This window comes from Lepisosteus oculatus, chromosome 7 (assembly GCF_040954835.1).
Source record: "Lepisosteus oculatus isolate fLepOcu1 chromosome 7, fLepOcu1.hap2, whole genome shotgun sequence".
Classification (NCBI taxonomy): Eukaryota; Metazoa; Chordata; class Actinopteri; order Semionotiformes; family Lepisosteidae; genus Lepisosteus; species Lepisosteus oculatus.
Window position 1 is genome coordinate 6,232,727 of NC_090702.1, and position 20,039 is coordinate 6,252,765.

A 20,039-nucleotide genomic window follows, 5' to 3' on the forward strand; every position below is an offset into this window, starting at 1 on the left:
AGTTACGGAACATACTGTATACAGTACTGTAAAGAAGCTTGCTAAAAGTCTTCCTTCCTTTTTTGGCAAACATGTAACCACCAATCTTAGGTGACTTTCAAGACTTTCAAAAAGTTTCAATCTGTGATTCAATGTCCCATTTAAATTAATTGTTTAATAAATTACTTATTCTTGACTTCATATGCCAGGTGGTTAAACACCCTTAAAAATGAACTTCTGCTTTTCTGACAGTCATGCATCTCATCCGACACCTACAGAGTCTTTATAGAGAAATGTGCTGCCCCATATCGTAAGTGACACAGTGAACAAACCTACGTGGGTGGTCTCCTGTTCTTACTTGCTGTAACATGCTGATCTTCGGTCCAGCATCAAAGAGAATAGGGGAAGGTGCTAAGCCAGGGTTTCCGAAATCTGATTCTCAGGAACTTATGCACTGTTTGTATTAGTGGCTGATGCAGAGTGTTGTACTATATACCGTCCCTTGCAATCCCTTTCAATACAAATTTATAGTATGGGTATAATACATATAGTAGAAAATAGTTCAAAGTTTTAACATTTAGATTTCTGAGTTTAACTCCAACTGTGAAACTGTGCAGAACAGGGCGTCCTCAAAAACTAAGTATCTGGAAGAGAAGGGCACAAGTAAGGCAGACTAATGAGGGGCCTACGGCAACTCTATATTGCCTGACATTATATAGTGTTTTGTTTCAATCAATGGCCAAAAATCCCAATTAAACACATCATAACTTCATATTTTAACAATAAAATGCAGAAGTCCAAGGCGGAGGAGAACACTTTTGATAGACTGTATTTTTGGATTTAGTGGCTGACCAAGTTTAGAGTTGACATATTTGAGCATTTCATTGGTTTAACTTTTGTAATGCCACCAGGGGCAGGGTCCTCAAAGGGCCGTACTTTCCCCATAAAGTAGAGCCGGGCTTAGGCCTCTTTGCCTTTGCCAAGCTTTCTGCCACAAAATGGTGGCTTGACTTCCTGAAATTTTGGTCCTCATTTTATACAGCTGAGTAACTGTTGAGCAAATGGTTTGCATTGGTCAAGTGTCTGCAAAAGGGACATGAACCTAACAACCTGCTAGTCATACAGTAAATCCAAAATGCTACATTACCTCCCAAAGCATTGTAAAGATGGAACACATGTTTGCATGTAAATGGAAACAATTTAGCTTCCTAATTCCATTGTCATCTAAACCTCAAAAAGGCATGGCACATAATTAGAATGCAGGGGGATTTGTCATTTGTTAACTTGAAATTTGGCTGGATTTACTCTGCATTTTCCATGACTGAATAAAAAATATTTTTTTGAACACAGCCTTTAATTTATTCCCAACTGAAAGAGGGATGCCAAAAAAGAAGACTTCTGTTTTTTTTAGAAAAAAAAAATCACTACACAATACAACAAAAAAAGTTATTCAGGGTCCACACCCAAGACTTACAGCTCAATCTTTTGTTTCTGTACTTCACCATAATACATTAGTGTGAAATACGACAGGGAAACATTGAAAATAATACTACTCATAATAATACAGTTTCTGTACTCCGTTTCTGACCTTGACTCAGGTGGTGCCAGACTGAAGGTAATGAAGCTCAGCGTGAATTTTTAGAAAACATCTCAAAGAAAGGTACAGTGTACTGTATCTAATTTTTAATCTTCCTCACCCTTAGAAACCCCTGCTCACTTTCCTATAAATGGCTATTTTTCTCAAGCCCCACACCACGCAGCCCTGCACCATTTGCACAGCTGGGTCTGTGGCTCCTGTGACAGCCAACAGGCCTTGAAGACCTCCTCGCCCTCTGGAGGAAGTGGTTTGGTGGAATGGAGGCCCTGAACAATCGAGCACTCACAGCTGTCCCTGCGGTGCTGTTTGCACATGTGTCTAGCCAGACCTTTGCAGTAAATTCAGTACTTCTCCTCCTTTACAGTTTTACCGTCAGGATTTTTAACATCGCCCGAGAAGTAATCAAGGTGTCAATGTATGCTTTTAATATAGTCCCACCTTTTCAGACTCCTTCGTTAAATACCACGTTTATGGCTTTTCTAACGTGAGGGAAATGAATCCGAAGGAAGCAAACTCAGTGTGTGTCCACTCCTGGTAAATACTCACTACTGTAATTAAGCAAGAACTGTGGCATAATTCTGAGTCAAACTCAGAATATAAGAGGAAAACTGTACAGAAAATGCAACTACATCTTTACACAATAGTTCACAGAGTTATCACTTCTAAGAGTTCAAAGGATAACTGGGCATGTTATAAAAATGTTTACATTATGTCCTGCTACCTCTGAATACAGCAAACTGTATACTATATACAGTATACAGTGATGCAATTAATCGTTTTCTCTTTTAGTGATCTTATTTTACCACTAAAGTGCGCCTATTTGTACCTCTTAAAGCATACTGTATTTCAAAAGTATTTTATTTGAAGATGTGATCTCAAAAGGAGAATTCATTCCATTTTGGTTGTTTTGTTTCAGAAGTTTGGAAAATAAGGAGATAATAGTAAGGTAACAACGGTAAAACCTAAAATCAGAAAGACTACTTCATTTTAGTTTTTAATTCTTCATTACCCGAGTTTAAGTATGGTTCAGATACAGAGTGTTAAGTTCTTCAATCTGAAGTCATAGCGTATCTAAAGTGGGAAAAAACAATTCTTAGTAGAAAGAGTTACAATTTTTTTGCAGATCGTGTTTCCAACCATGAAGAAAAAAAATGGTCGATAGTAGCATTTCTGCAAATAGTTTCCAGAATAGGTCATATTTTAAAAAGCATTAGTACTTACTGTATGTTAGAAGAAAAATTAGAATTAATTTTCAAATTTTTAAACTGAAAATAAATGATACTGTATATTGTGCCTCTGATAACTTTCTTTTTCAAGAAAAAAAAATCCTCAATAGCTTTTTACATAAAGCACATGACTGGAACTATTTATATTGCTCTGCAGGAAAAAAAACTTGATTAAAGAAGAATCAAGCAAAAAGCAATTTGAAGGAGACATGTAAAACATTTGACATCCTCTATTTCAACGATGAATACTTCAGCTTGCTTTAAGTGAAATGTTTGATTTATTTTTAAGGATTATGGAAAAGCACTGACAGACAACCAAACAAATTAACACATTAATTAAGCCTGAATTGTCTTGAAAAGTCATGTCTATAATTTGAAGCACAAGATCATTTAATCTTTTCATTTTAAATCATTTCTTTGTCAGCCAATGCTCCTTTCTGTGTGAAATGTGTTTTTTAAGAGAATTATGAATTAAGGGAATGGGTTCAACTCAAACCATAAGATTTCTTTCATTGCGATATGTTCTACTTATGTATTCAAAATTTAATTTACCTAGCTATACAAAATAACGGTTTAAGAATCCATTATTTCTGCCATCCATTCAAAAACATGAAAACAGTACAAAAAGTTTGTTTTCCCAGCATCACACAAAACAATGTAGACATTTTGAAAGGGGGTGGTGACTTTCTATACCCACTGTATACACTGTAAATCTATTACATTTTTCAGGTTGTAAATCTGTGTTTTGTAAAGAATTTATGAGAGCACTGTAAGGTTTTCTACTCAATGTTGATATTTACAAATGAGTGAAAAGTGAGGGATAGTGCACACTGTACCTACAGTACCAAACACCAATTTTTATGGAGAATTTAATGGAACACAGTTAAAAGTGAAAATTGTGCAGATATTAAATCTTTTCAAGGGGTACATTTTGGTGTGCCACATAATATTCTTGTCTGATATCTATATATACTGTAATTATTGTGACATCTTGAAAAAAGTTTGTCCCACCTGCCTAGAAAACTAAGTGAAATAAAACTGAAAGTATTTTAAGTGTATTTATGTATGCCCCCCAACATATACCACTTACTTATATGTAGAATCTGTCAAATCCATTACATCTTTACAAAATGAATGCTGCACTGTCTGAATAATGCTTGCACACACCCCATAAACTACAACTTGAACTTTGTTTGATTAACAAGCCTTGGGGTATGTTTAGCTGTTTCACAGCTGCACTCAGGTCATAAGCAGCAGTACAGTAGGTGTTACAAATCTTTAATCTATATAAAAAATATTCACGTGATAAGATGTCTACATGCACTAGGCAACTTTATCTTGGCAAGCATCCTGAAAGTTAAATATCCTGGGGGACCAACGTGCTCTCTGGAATCCAACACAAACAAGCTTTGATTCATGCATGTCAGCTAACCCTGAATGTACAAAGTATGATCCACAACACTTATATAGGCAGCTCACAGGTGCACGCAAAGATGTAGCAGAGGTAAAATAACTATGTTTTTTTTTATTAGTTCCAGGACCATATTTTGCTTTAAGCTGCTTAACTGGAGTGAGATTAAAGCATAATCGCATTAATGTTATAACTTGGTATAACAAAACAATTCAGAAATGAAAAATAAATCCAAGTCATATAGTAAAATACTAAAAGATGCTGGAAACAGTTTGGAGAACATTGAGTGAAAAAGTAATGGATGAGTAATAGAGTAATGGATGTTTATTCCAGAGAATAATAGGCATGTGAGGAGAAATTGTCTTCTATTGTTTCATATACCGTACATACAGTATTGTACAGTATATAGAACATCCATGGGTGCCCTCTAGTCATCAGTGTCCTTAGTGAGCCTGGTTAAGAAAAGTGTTGGTCACCTTCAAACATCTGAATCAAATCATTACTTTTCCCATTCCAAAAAATCTTTGCAATTTAACAGTAGTAAATATACACATGATAGTTTAAACATTATGCCCCTCATTTTTTTCGAGTGCATTCAAAACGACATTTTCTATGACTAACTTTTTGCATTATTTCTTAGATAGTGGCGGTTTTACCTCTTCTATTAAAGGGGTGTTTCTTATTGTATGTCACAAAGATGTTTGTCTAAGGTTATTATTACCTTATATCCACTTACTCAAGTATTAAGAGAATATACCAAAAAATTACATTCAAAATTGAATATAAAACTGAATCCAATCAATCCAAACTTGTTACTACACAGCCAGTAAACTTTTGATGTGCGTTATCCCTTATTTTCTATGTTTACTTTTGCAAAACAGGTACCATAAATTGAAAATGATAAGAAGAAATCTTATCATTTAAATATTTCAACAAGGAAACAAAATAGCAAAAACAATTACACGATTGGAGGTAACACATGAAACCACAATCAATAGGTCTTTAAAAACAAATCAACTCTAGTCTCATGTTTCTTCTTTTGGCTGGAATGAATGAAGGATTCTACTGTGTGAAAATCCCAGATTTACTGTGCCTAAAAGGAGCACTCATTGCATGAGTCTGTATCATCCTTGATCTTATATAGATTCAGCTGGTGCCCATATCCTCTTACAGTACATATGGTCAAGGCAAATACAGTAATATACTATACACACTTTTGAGAGACAAGGACCAACTCAAGGCACTTAATGGATTCTGATTGTGCAAAATAAAAAAAATTCTCCACATTTGGAAATTCAGTTCTATAAAACTTAGAGCGGGGTTAAAAAGTTCAATTCAATTCGATTTCCAGTTCCAGTTTAGTGTGTTAAAAGTATCCTGTTATCAATTACTTTGCTTTCATGTACTGTAGCTGTCCAAAACAGGGGCAGAATATGTCACCTAAATATGTATGCAATGCCTTGCAAATCTATACACACCCTTCACATAATGTCCCATTTTGCTGAATTACTAATTAATGCATACTGTATGCATCTTTTTAAAGGGGAATATTTACAATCAAATATGTAAAATTATTAAGGCATAAACTGAATACTTTTACAGGTAAAACAATGATTGCCCTTTTGGCAGAAGTTACAGTCTCTACCACGTTTGCAAACCAGGATGGTACAAAGTTTACCCTTTCTTATTCACCCACTTGCTCCGGGTCCATCCAGTTGGTTTGAAATTGTTAAGGGACAGCAGTTTTCAAGTCCTGCCACAACTTTGTCAGACTCAAATCAGGACTTTCAAAGACATTTATTTTTTTCTCAGGTTACTGTGAAATCTCATCCTAGTTGCAGGTTTTCAGCAGACTGAAGCAGGATTTCCTCTAGGATTTTCCTGCACTTTGCTCCATCCTCACTCTTGACAAGCTTCCCAGTCTCTGATGAGAAGCAGCCCCACACTACAGTACATTACCATCACCATGCATGATAGTAGGGAAGGTACTGACTGGCTAATGTACTGCAGGAGGTTTGCAGCAGATGTAAGACCTTACATTTAGCCCAACATTTTTCAGATTCATTTCATGTGACTATAATCCTGTTTCCCCAATGTTTGCAGTATCACTGACATCCATGTGGGATTTGAGATGGATTTGCCTCTCTGCGATGACCTAAGTCCTGTTGACTCATGGACATTTTCTTTCATCTCAGCCACTGAACTCTAGCTCTTTCAAAGATGTCATTGGCCTTACCAGTTCCATTTTTGCCATTTGCTCAGTTTGAAGATACTGGCCGGTATGATATACTTGAGTTGTTAATGACTGAGTTCACAATACTCAAAGGAATATACCATTTATACCATTCTCCTGATCTATGCAGTTCTGCAGCTTCACCTCTGTTTGTTTTGAAAATTATTTTGAAAATGGCATGCTTAAATATTTGCCTGAACTTCAGTACTTGACTGAGGAACCTGGCAGAGACAGGTGTTTTTATTTATACTGTAATCTGTGATCAACTATAATTGCAAGAGAGAGGCCTGCAAGCTAAATTGCATGAGCTGTCAAAGTAAATGTGTGCACCTGCACTAATTTAGGTTTGCAATACCAAATGCGGTTATGCTTGTGCAATAAACATTTTCATGTGGAATTTGTCTTTGCAATATGTCATTTAATTGGCCCATATTTGTTGAAAATGAGCATTTTCGTGTTCATAAAATTAAGTTTCAGTGTATTCATCATATGCAATTCAACAAAATGGGACATACTGCAAAGCCTTGCCTTATTTTCCCTATTAATAGATATACACACAATTTTAGTTACAATTTGAGTTAAAACTAAATCAGAAAGCTTGACTTTTATGCTACTAACCTTCTCTCAAACTGTATGCCAACAAGTATGCTCAAACAACAAGTCAGACTGATTGTACTGAGATTACTATAATTATTACAAATGCAGTCATTGCCACTACCAGTATAAGACCTCCACCTTCTGAATTACAGTAGCTTGGGCTTTAGCAAGGATGTCTTCGATATCCCAATGAAATGCTACCCTCATGTGGTGGCTCATTGTATTACAGAATAAAATAAATATGTAGTGTATTTTACATACAGTAGGAATTCCTTAATCTCAAGATTTATAGCCAGACGTGTTACTCCTGAGGAAAAAAAAAAAACTACTCTTGTAGCTGTGCTAATTTAGCCACACTTTTGGAGAACTCTAAAACAATTCACATGTAACAGTAATATAAAAAGTTCTACTGACATCTCTGACTTCCATATCAGTTCTCAAAAAACACTGCTGTCATATACAAATACACAATCATTTGCACATCTCCTTATAAAACGAATTCAAAACATACAGTACTTTAATACAAAATACATTACACAGAAACTGACAGGTGTTGTTTAAAAATCGAAGTCATTTAGCTTCGAAAGGAAATGAGGATTTAAAGTATAAAGCAGAAAACAATTAAGAATGGGACTGTGTCAAGAGTCAGAAAAAGCAAGCCATGCCCAGTATGAATATTCCAATCAAGAAAAGCTGTCAATCTCAAGTCTATATTAACCTTGGGAACAGCAACATGCATAAAGTATACAACTCCAAGAATTCAAGTTTTCAATAGCATTTCATTTTCTTACATTTTAATTTATTCATTAAAAAAGGATCCAAGAACTCAACTCTCATCTCATTAATTCTACAAAAAGTTCTCCAAAATCTTAAATTACCTAGTTCGGCCAAACTCCGAGTGCCTGAACATATAGTTCAGAATTGTGTTAGCCATATCCTGCCCTTAAGATCAATATGTGATTCATTATAAAACCTAGAAGATATTTTTATGCGGAATGTCTCAAGCAGTGTTCCCCTGGTACCTTTTTTAGTACTTCACTAATACTTTTTGCATTCCAAAGTCTTGATCAATTAAGCTTATTAAATCAATAATTGAACCAATCAATTGATTTTTAACTATTAATGTACTGTATATACTTAGGACAGTCATTTCCAAGAAACTGAGCAGATACAGTGCTCTCCTATATCTTTCTAAATAACTCATATTACTTAGCAATTAATAATGCTGCAGACAGGCAAGAATGAGAGTCTCAATTAGCATTTTTGTACCATATTAGTTAAATTAGCTAAAAATTTGAGCTGAAAGAGTACCAGGAAAAAGTATTACTCAAATTCCTGGCCTTTTTAAAAAATTTTTTTAGAACAGAAATGGTTTTAAAAGTACAAAGAGTTCAGTTTGAGTATGACTCTCAGTTCATCTGGAATGATAACTGAAGAGACAGTGGTACCTCAAGGCCAGGACTTGCAAAACACTGACTTGAATAAGTGAATAAGAAGATACTGCAAGTCTGCAGCTATAACTGCAGAGGTCTTATTAATATTGCCTTGTTTTTATTCGAATCTTGAAGATGCAATTATCGAAATTCATAACCCAAGTTCCGTTAACGTACTCCAGAGTATTTAAAGAGAAATAGATGGACAAAAAATAGCTCGATTTACCCTTGACAATGCTGTAAAAAAACCTTTAAAACCTGTAAAAAAAGCCCTTCATTACCCGACAAAGGCTCTTACCATCCAAAAGAGTGTGCCACTGGCAAATTCAGCATACTGTTCTATCGTAGACAGGACACTGAAGATGAGACAGACTAGCACCATTAAAAACCTGAAAATAAAAAATATGCATCTGAAACACAAGCTTCATAATAGTAGCAATATCAGTCACGTCAGTTGCAATTACAGAACAAAACACCAATGCGCAACTCAACCAGGGTTAGTTCTTTGAAATGTGGTAACGAGAACAAAAGTAATAATAATGCTTACACTTGTATAGCGGTTCTTTGGACACTCCACTTAAAGCACTTATGTACTGTAGGTAATGGGGACTCCCCTCCACCACCAATGTGCTACCCCACCTGGATGATGTGATGACAGCCGAGGTGCGCCAGTATGCTCACCATACACCAGCTATTAGTGGGGAGGAGAACAGAGGGATGAAGCCATGGGGACATATTTTGAAAAACACCCAAGGATTATTAATGACCATGGAGAGTCAGGACTTCAGTTTTATGTCCCATCCAATTGACAGAGCCTTTTTTACAGAGTAGTGTTCCCACTACTATACTGGGGAATTAGGATCCACACAGAATGCATGGTGAGCACCCCCTACTGGTCCCACTGACACCTCTTCCAGCAGCAACCTTAGCTTTCCCAAGAGGTCTTCCATCCAGGTACTGAACAGGCTCAGACCTGCAGAGCTTCAATGCATTGCCAGTTGTGAGTTACAGGTTGATATAGCAGCTAACATTAAGTATTAACATTAAGTTTGGAAATACTGAAAGAAGACTTTCATCCATCCCTTTTCTAACAACTTCATCCAATTCAGGGACACCATACCAACAAGTCATCCAGGTGCAGCAATAACCTTCACTTACTGTAATTTAGTTAATGTTAAGAACAATACATTCCTGGTTAAGAACTACTATATTATGCTGGCCCATAGTAGCATATATTTAGATAATTCAAGCACGGCCAGTGTCATTATTTTGGGTGGGTTCTGCTTTGCAGTATAGCTTTAATTTAAGAACAACCAATTCAATTTATTTACTTGCGCCTGCCAGCTTCCATCGAGAGTACTATATATGTTATCATGCAATGTGTACGAGCTGGATTTACATTACTGCATAATTAGCCTGTTAAGAGAAGTCTCTCGTCAGCTTCCACAGCAGCAAATAGATCCCCCATGTAGGATCTGACCACAAGCACTAGCAAGCATTCAATAAACAGCACTTATTGCACCTACTGCTCTGGCTAACCCGAAACTGAAAAGGAAAGTGAATGAAGTTCTTTATAAAGTGGCAATCTAGTAAAATAAACAAACGCAGCTCTTGTTTTACAGTACCAGTCTGCCTTGCCTTCTCCTCATCTACCATGGTGCACATTTCAAATACTTTATCACAGACACAATCTATTTAAGCTAATGTACAACCACAGAAAAAAAAAGCCAGAGGACACTGAATACAGTTAGAAATTACTTGGTTTCATGAGATATAAGAAGTCTCCTCCCATTTCACCCTTTATTCCCTCTCTTCATGTAGGATTTCCCTTTTTCTACAACACATTCGGCCAGATGGGCTTGTATTTTCCACTACTAGGATTAAGAGTTACTAGCAAAGCACATAGAGCTTTGTGATCAAAATGTTCCATCTGCATTACTGCAGAGATAAAGAACAAAAATGATCCTTTTTTTTTTATAAAACAGCAATTACATCATTCTCCCAGATGCTGCATGACCTTGTGTTCCTTTAGCACTTACAGGAGATATTTTTTGTCTAACTAGTCCATGCTAAGGTCAGATTCCATTAGTTTTGAACATATGCATGAAAGCTAAATAAAGGTCAACATTGTTTACTCACTGTTTGAAAAAACAATTTCTTCATGGAAAGGAGTATAAAAACTTTGGATTACAGAAATTAAGGCTAAGGTAGTTAAAGGGGCACATCTGGGGATTTTTTATAAGTTAGGATTGTCTGAATGATATGTTAATTCAGTTTGTTCATTAATTTCCCCATAATTACTAATGCTGCAAAAAAATTTTATAACAGAAAATGTTAATGTACAGTATATTGTAGCATCATCACAAAGGAATGAATTAACTAAATCAGACTCTCTCTTCCACATTTTTGAAGATCTTCATTCTCCAGCATCATTCTATTCATAATACTCCATGTACACCATATTTTCAAATTGTACAGCTCTCAAAGTAATATGCAATTGCATTCCGGCGTGGTGTCCTTTTTAAAAAGAAAAATCACCTTGGCATCAGGTCTTGTCAACATGTTTCAATTTAGCTAGAGCCTTCTGTTCAAAAAGTAATTTAGTTACCGACAGCCATGAACCCAGGTACAGTACATACTGTTGTATGAATAATATGACAGTTCAAATTGAGCAGATTGTGCAGACATTACATCCCAAGTTCATTCCCAGTTCTTGTAACTGCATTATTCTTTATTAAAATATTTCAAATAAGCTTTGTGTGAATGTCCTCCGAACAAAACAAAAAAAATATATTTGCAACAGCAGACAGATATTCTAAGCAGATGCAGACAGTTTTTTGTTCTGATGGTACCTTTTCCATTTTCTGGATATTGCACCTCAGCAGATAGTATTTTATGGACAGTGAAGTTATGCGATTGCCTAGAACAGAACGTTACAGTAAAGGGGCTGCTCAGAATCAGAATTACTTTATTTGCCAACTACTTGTACAAGGAATTTTGGTGTCTTTATACAAAAAGAGATGGAAGCAATTCAATACATGTGTACTTCACACAAAGCATATGCACTGATTCCACAATTATATCAAAAGTGTTCTAGAATGCTGTATTCTTTTTGACATACCGAGGTCCACGCATCATATTACCCTATGCAATTGCATTCTCCTGGTTCTCTCTGATACTTCTAGTTCAGTTCCACCTTAAACCTGTTTGATAAAGCTCCAAAGCTTTTAGTTGGCCAGCTGTACTTAATTTTAAATTTACTAATGGGCTTTTCAGTTGTGGGTGTTTAGGGACAGGGCTCAATTTCAGAACATCAGCTTCAGAGTGTCCCATTGAGGAAGATTTAATAAAGTCATTTGGACAGCGCAATCTTTATTTTCAGCTCAAGGGTTTTACAATGAGACAGTCCCTTCTTCTTCAGTTCCTCTATATGGGATATAGAACAACTGTAAATTGGGATGGTAGAACCAATTGTAATGTAGTCTGGAACTGTACTTTTTCCTCGCTCTAACAACCTAGTTCTTCAGCTAGTAATACCATGAATGTTAGTAATACCATATCTGCAGTACGGTGAACAATGGAATTTAAGCAGAGAAGCAAAGAAAGGAATAAAATTACTGCTGGCTCTCACTGATGTGCCTGTTTTAGGACTGCTTCTTCTCAGTAATGGTTCCCAGCTTACTCTTATACTAGTAATGTTAGTCAGTACAGTACCTTGGTAATGTAATACTCTAGAAATGTTTGCACCCAAGTACAAGCCCCCCAGTGTACATTGTAGATACAAACTATCTGCTAACCTTTGTAACAATGATATTGCATGTTAATAATCATTTTCTTTTACTTAGAAAGAAATACTGTTGTGAATCCCCCAGTTATATACTAAAATATGAATTTATAATATTGGTAGACATGAATTTTGGCATACTGGCTTGTAAACCTTTAGAACATTTGCATGAAGTAGGATAGTCTGTACTGAAACCCACCCATCCATCCAATTTCTAAGCACTTTATCCAGCACAGGGTAGCAGTGGAGATGGAGCCCAACCCCGCAAGCAGTGGGACACCAGTCCACCGCATGGCACACATACTGTACATAGACAGGCATGCACTTACATGAGGCCAATTTTCCACGAACCACAATTAACCTACCAGCGCGTCTTTGGACTGTGGACTGAAACTGGTTAGAAGAAATGTGCAAACATTCAAAGAACATACTGTACAAACTCAAGCCGTATAGCATCCCAGCAATTGAACCAAAGAACTGATGCAGCACAACTGTGCCGCCATTTTTGCCAGTTTTGAAAACTTTATGAATAAAAACAAATGATAAAAATCCATGAAATGGGCAGTCCTAACATAGATTTGCATTATCACAATGTATTTAATCCATTCCAGAAACGGGCTAGAACAAACCAAAGACAATTCAGGAAAACCTGGTGAGGTTTGTCACAAAGAAAACGTGTTGCACAGGATTTTTCCCAAGTCAGGGAAAATGGGAAATGAGAGTAAATTCTCATTACAAACTGTACAGCATAAAATCAAACCAGAGGAGTATTCACACGATGAATGAAATTAAAAGGAAACAAAGACTTTGTTTACAGTGCTTAACTGTCCATTGAGACTTACAGTACACATGCCAAAGGTCACAGCTTATGGTAGTGATACAGTATTTGACATTTAAGGACAAAGGGCCCAAGATTCAATTTATGAGTAAAAAAAAAAAACTTAGTATCTCGCAAAGGATCATTATGCTCCATGCTGTTTACACCCTAGCTTTGGTGGGAGATAGTTTTGTCAATCATATCAGTTTCCACAAACGCTGTAATGGGCATACAACCTGGAAGTGCTCTTCCTTTTGACGTGAGAAGGTAGCATCTTTCAAGGTTCAGGAAGCTGCACTGAGAAGACCTTTTAGTTTAACAATAGATTTTTGTAAGCCTTATTATACAGTACATTGGCCTGTCATAATAGTAAATGTTATAAATGCTGTACTGTTGTTAATACTGTTGTTTCACAATGGGCTTGCCCTTAACTTTCTAGGTGGGGAGCCTTTCATTTAAGAATGTCATTTTGTGTTACTGGTATGCCCAAGTACTTAAAATTTGTCTCAGCTACCAGATATTACATGTACAGTAAATATAATAAACCATCTCAATCATACTCATCATGTGAGATCCTAAACTTCGGTCTCAACCTATTTTTTTTAAATAAAAAAGTGTCTGGGTCGCAAATGTTAGAACAATAAAAAAAGCTCCTTATTTTGATTCTGGTTAGCATAGCTGTTTTATTAAAGATTATACCATTCAAAAGCACATAAACCCTCACTTCTTTAAGTTAGTGATCCTAATAAATTTAATGTGTAATGAGTCACAATTTTCCCATAAATTCCAAGCAAGTAACATGTGGACTGTAATGAGCCTTTATTTTTACATATTTCGCAGTGTGTGTTTGGGATACATCCATATATTTAAGATTATCCCTTTTTAAGTAGGGGTGACATTGCACCAGATGCCATCTACACTGGTTATACAATCCTCTTCTCCCAACATGCACCTCTGTAAAGCAGTTGGACTTTGTCGTTAAAGAGAAATGTGTGAAATTTACCCCCCCAACCCACCCCACCCCCATTGCCCTCATAATTGGAGGGGCTTTGTGTTCTTGGCATGATGCTGTTGAAGGATATAGAGATGTAAAACAGCCAGATCACAGTGTGGCAACACTGTCGCTTGCTGGGGAATCTGAAATAAATCGGATACATTCCCTAAACACATTTCAATTGTGCTAAAAGATTGGATATCCTAGTAATTTAATTTACCTTTGGTCTCTAATCTCACAGTTGCCTTATTCCACCAGTAGAGGACAGTGATACCCATTCTAGTAGCATTCATTAATAAAAGGACAGAAGTCCAGGGACACTACAGTGAGATTTTGTAGAAGGTATTTTCAACCCAACAAATCTTACAGTATTTCACCAGGTAAAACAATAAGAGGACACCAGCTATACCGAAGGAAACTAAGGAAATAGTGCAGCATGCACCACCTCTGGTGAGAGTGGGAGATTAACTTTGACTATCATGTTTTGCTTTGGTCTTCAGCCACAAAATCAACTGCCAAGGAGTTAGTGAATAAGTCCTCAGAAGTAGATAGATTTCAGTATCTATCTTTTTTAAACAAAAATTAGAATTTAGAATTTCAATTCTAAACATATTGCCTTAAGGGACTGAATTTCAGAGTCTGTAAGATTATAGGAAAGGAATTATGATTTTGCAATGGAAGTTTAGTGGTAAAAGATTCAGGAATATTTTATACATTTTTCCCCATTTATTTTTATTCTTGCTGCTTGACATTACTGTACATTTTGGTTGCCATTACTTTATGGTTTCATTTCATATCTTATTGGTTAAAGTGAAAAATCACTCACTGGCAACATCAAATAATTTTGCATTAGAAAATAAGGCAACGAAAGCAGGGCTTTATGATTACTATACAGAGCGTACAACATAGGGCCAACCCATGACATGACTGAGAATTTTACATCTAAAACACAAATCTTAGAGAATTCATAAAACTTTGTTTCTGAATAGCATCCAGCCGATAATAGAGCAAGCAGAGCATTAAATGACAGGAAGTAAAAAATAAAATGAATTTATGAGCAGCAAAAGAATCTTTCACAAAAGCTATAGTATTAGGTTGACGGTTTGTTTAAAAAAGGTGAGGGAATTCAGAAATTTTAGGGATCCTGCTTGGTAGTCACAGAACTAAAGCAAAATAAAATCTCCAGATCAGGTTCAGTAATCTACTGCCACCAGATTTTAAAATGCCCTCACTTTAATTACTCTGATCTTTGAATAGGTATTTTTCAAGACGACAGATGTCAAATTTCATCCCTTACTACAGCATGCAATATCTGGTACGGTGTTCTCTTTTGGTTCATCTTTCACATTTCTAATTTTTTGCTGTTGTTGGTAACTTCTGCGGTATGTGCCTAATACGATATTGTTCTAGTTGTATCATATGTACAGTATATACTGATCACAAAATAAATGAAGAGCACATTCAACTGTGTATTTTTAAGTCTCAGTGTGGTAGTACAGTAATGATAATAAACTTTAATCCTTACATATCAAGTCAGCAAATGTTTTCAGAGATGTACATCATTCTTAATTTGGTAGTTCAGGTGAGTGGCTGCATCAGCATGCGTAGGCTGCAAAGGAACAAGTAATAGGTTTATTCCATGCTGGAAAAAAACTAAAACAACGTTTTGGCCGTGGAGCACACCTGAAGACGACTCCACGGCCGAAACGTGTTTTCTTTTTTCTCTTTTTTTTCCAGCATGGAATAAACCTATTTATTCTTAATTTAGGATGAGTCTTAATAGAGAATAGATTTCTCTTAAGATAAGAGACAATGCATATTCTTCTTTTGGTTTTCCAAATTTAAGTAACATGCAAAGAAAAAGTCAAGAATTCTAGAGTTTAGGTGTAACACTTAAGACACACTAGTAGGATAATTGGCTTCCGAGACCCTGGAGTGACTGTGTGTGTGTCTATGTATCTGGGTGTATCCTGCCTTGTGCCTATTGTTTGCTGGGATAAGGTTAGACAATGGATGGATGCATTACTCTCTGCATATACAGTATCCTGTTAAAATCCTAGAAGTTATTGAAATGCAATTTCATGAAGAAATTAATGATGCCAAAATCAGGATCAATCTTATCTACACAGTATCAGCAACACAGAAGCTGGATGGAGAGACGGCCAGCGTGCTTTATCCACGACCAGATGGTTGATCTGCTAATACACCATTTGCACTGCTGGCTGCACTATCTGGTCAGGTTAAAGAGCTACGCCATTCACTGGGCCAGCCTGCAACACAGGAACATCACCTTATGCAAAACAAATATTATGCATTAAATATTTAATCTAAACACAAAACTAAAGGTATTATGTAAAACTGAATGAAATTGCTCTTCCAACGCAGAAATGTTACAATGTGTACTCCTTTCTCGTGTCCTGGGAAAAGGCTCCTGCTCACTGGGAACATCTAAGGACAGTGTCGAACACCAATTTAGGATGCTACAGTAGAATGGACAAACTTGATTCTGTGGTCATTGAGGCTACTTAAAGCAATTTGTTACTTTCGTATTGCACATGCACAATAAAACTCTTAATCATCTCTATCTTTCCACTCCATTTTTCTTTATACAAACAGTTTGGTCAACTACTGACATTTTAGCCATCTTAAGCCAGCACTTCAGCTGATAGATTTACACGATGACATCTGGTCCAGGGTGTGCCATGCCTTGTGCCTGCTACTTGCCTGGATAAGCTCCAGCTCTTCTGCTACCCTGAATTGGAAGATGCAAAGAGAAAATGGATGAATGGATCTTACATGTTCAGATTTTGCCAACTAATGTGAAAATGAAAACTGGGGATATCCTCAATCTTATTGAAACCTTTGGTTACAAAAAAAGCCAAGCATCATTTTCTTGAGAAGGCTAAAGCGGTTTTGTATGCAAGTATGCTTAAAGTCCCAGTATAAGCCTGGTTACCCTTCTCTGAATTTGCATCCATTTTCATGGCTTGCGGGACCAGAACTGAATACATTATAGCAGCTGTGGTACAGTATCCCCAGATGCCTGTTATATTTAAGAAAATGAATTTTGTTTCTCCTTGCAACCCATAGTTTCAGTAGATAATCTGAGCATCTTTTATATCCTTCCAAAATAAGATTTGCACAGTAGAATGGTGTTCATCAAAATTGGAGCAACTAAAATTCCATAAACACACAGGTTAGTACAAGAGCAAAGAGCATTTTTCCATGATCCAGTGCTGTCATGCACCACTTTTGCAATTCAAGAGGAGACAACCTGTCCATTAGCTTTTAAAAACGGTCTTCATGTTTGAAGCAAAGATACTATGATAACTATAGCTTAGGAAAAGCAGGAGCAAGACCTGGGTAAACAAGGTTTACTACAGTATATAACCTAATATACTGGATGAGTTACCACAAGACTTAAGTTCACTTTTCTCCACAGTCACTGTAATTAGTTTACACAACATTATCTGTTGTGTAATCACAACGGTAACACAGTGGTGTTATCACCACCGTCTACATCGTCCCTGACGCTAATGGCAAAGAAGCGCTAGAGGTACTGCACACTGCAATAAACAAACAGGAATCTGCACATCCCGACGCGACCTTTATCGTCGCGGGTGACTTCAATCAAACAAATCTCAAATCCGTTCTCCCAAAATACCATCAGCATGTCTCCTTCCCAACGAGAGGAGAAAACACTCTGGACCACATTTACACCAAGATTCAGAACGCTTACAAGGCAGGACCCCTCCCCCACTGTGGAAACTCAGACCACATCACTCTTTTTCTCCTCCCGGCATACAGACAGCTGCACAGGCGAGTGAAACTAGTGGTCAGGGCGGTGAGTGTGGCCTGAAGGAGCTGAATCCTTCAGGACTGTTTTAAATGCACTGACTGGAATGTGTTTAAAGAGGCATCCACACAAGGATCATACACCGACATACAGGAATATGCATCATCAGTCACTAGCTATATCAGGAAATGTGCTGATGTCACACTCACAAAAGAAATAAGAACTTTTCCTAACCAGAAACCATGGATGAACAGTGAGGTTCGCACCCTAATCAAACCAAGGGATGCAGCATTCAAATCAGGCAATAAATCAGAACAAAGATCAGCCAGGATCAATCTTAACAATGGTATTAAACATGCAAAAAACATGCTCAAACAGGAATTAGAGGAACACTTCACCACTAATGACCCAAGGCGTATGTGGCAAGGTATACAGGCCCTCACAGACTACAAGAGGAAGAACATCTGTGTACCTGCCCATGATGCCTCCCTGCCTAACGAGCTCAACACCTTCTATGCTCGGTTTGAAGCCAACAACACAGAACCAGTCATCAGAACTGCACACTCCGCAGCTGACCAGCTGCTCTCACTGTCTGCAAATGAGGTGAGGAGATCTCTGCTAAAAGTGAACACATGCAAGGCTGCAGGACCCGACGGCATACCCAGTCGTGTCCTCAGAGCCTGCGCCTATCAACTGGCGGGTGTATTCACAGACATTTTCAACATGTCTCTGGACCAAGCCGTAGTCCCCACCTGCTTCAAGACAACCACCATCATCCCAATACCAAAGAAAACTCAGTGACATGTCTTAATGACTACCGACCAGTGGCACTAACACCTGTCATCATGAAGTGCTTCCAGAGGCTGGTCATGAAGCACTTTTAGTGAACTTTTACAGGTCCACTGTGTTTGGAATGGTGTCTTTAATAGACACCATTCCAAACACAGTGGACCTGTAAAAGTTTGCCTACCGGTCCAACAGATCCACAGACGACACAATCTCCATTGCCATACACACTGCCCTATCCCATCTGGACAAAAAGAACACATACACAAGACTACTATTCATCTACTTCAGCTCAGCTTTTAACACTATCATCCGAGAGAAACTAGTCAAGAAACTCAGTGCACTGGGTCTCAACACCACCCTCTGCAACTGGATTCGGGACTTTCTGACAGACAGACCTCAGGCTGTCAGGCTTGGAAACCACACCTCCGGCACACTAACTCTGAACACTGGGGTCCCCCAGGGGTGTGTGCTTAGTCCATTGCTCTACTCCCTCTATACCCACGACTGTAAAGCCAAACACAACACCAACTCCATCATCAAGTTTGCCGATGACACCACAGTTGTAGGTCTGATCACAGACAGTGATGAGAGGGCCTACAGGGAGGAGGTCAATCTCCTTACAACGTGGTTTGATGACAACAACCTCACCCTCAAGGTCAGCAAAACCAAGGAGCTGATCGTTGATTTCAGGAAACTGCAAACCGGACATGCCCCTATCCAAATCAATGGGACTAAAGTGGAAAGGCTCAGTAACTTCAAATTCCTTGGTGTCCATATCACCGAGGAACTCACATGGTCTCTCAACACCACCTGTCTGATCAAGAAAGCGCAACAGCGCCTGTACTTCCTAAGACGGTTGAAGAAGGCTAAGATATGTCCCCAGATCCTCACTAACTTTTACAGATGCATTACAGAAAGCACACTGACAGGCTGCATCACAGTGTGGTATGGCAACTGCAGTATTGCTGACCGCAAAGCCCTACAGCGGGTGGTGAAAACTGCCCAGTCCATCACTGGGGTTGCCCTCCCATCTATAAAGGACATTTATGACAGACGGTACTTGAGGAAAGCTCTAAGCATCATCAAAGACCTCACACACCACAGCTACAGACTTTATGATCTGCTACCATCTGGAAAACGGTACCGGTGGGCCCGGACTACCAGACTCAGAGACAATTTTTACCCCCGCACTATCAAACTATTAAAGCCTCTCTCACTCTCACCTATGATCTGAACCTCACAGTGCCTTATTTCTTTCTTACCAAAAACCCAAAAACACACATTGAAAATCTACCTCTACCATACATGTCAAAAGCGCACTCCCCATCATTTCATAACTTCTATCCCTTTATTTCATTCTGTTGATGAATGTTTTTGCACATA

The 20,039-nt window shown here is 37.6% G+C and overlaps 1 protein-coding gene across 1 annotated transcript in view; it reads right to left on the reverse strand.

Annotated features, from left to right (window-relative positions):
- kcnq1.2 (potassium voltage-gated channel, KQT-like subfamily, member 1.2) overlaps positions 1–20,039 on the reverse strand; it is a 291,253-nt gene that overhangs the window by 255,069 nt on the left and 16,145 nt on the right. The window contains exon 3 of the mRNA XM_069192074.1: positions 8,775–8,865. Within this exon, the coding sequence (XP_069048175.1) occupies positions 8,775–8,865 (91 nt within the window). The remainder of the gene's footprint in view (positions 1–8,774; positions 8,866–20,039) is intronic.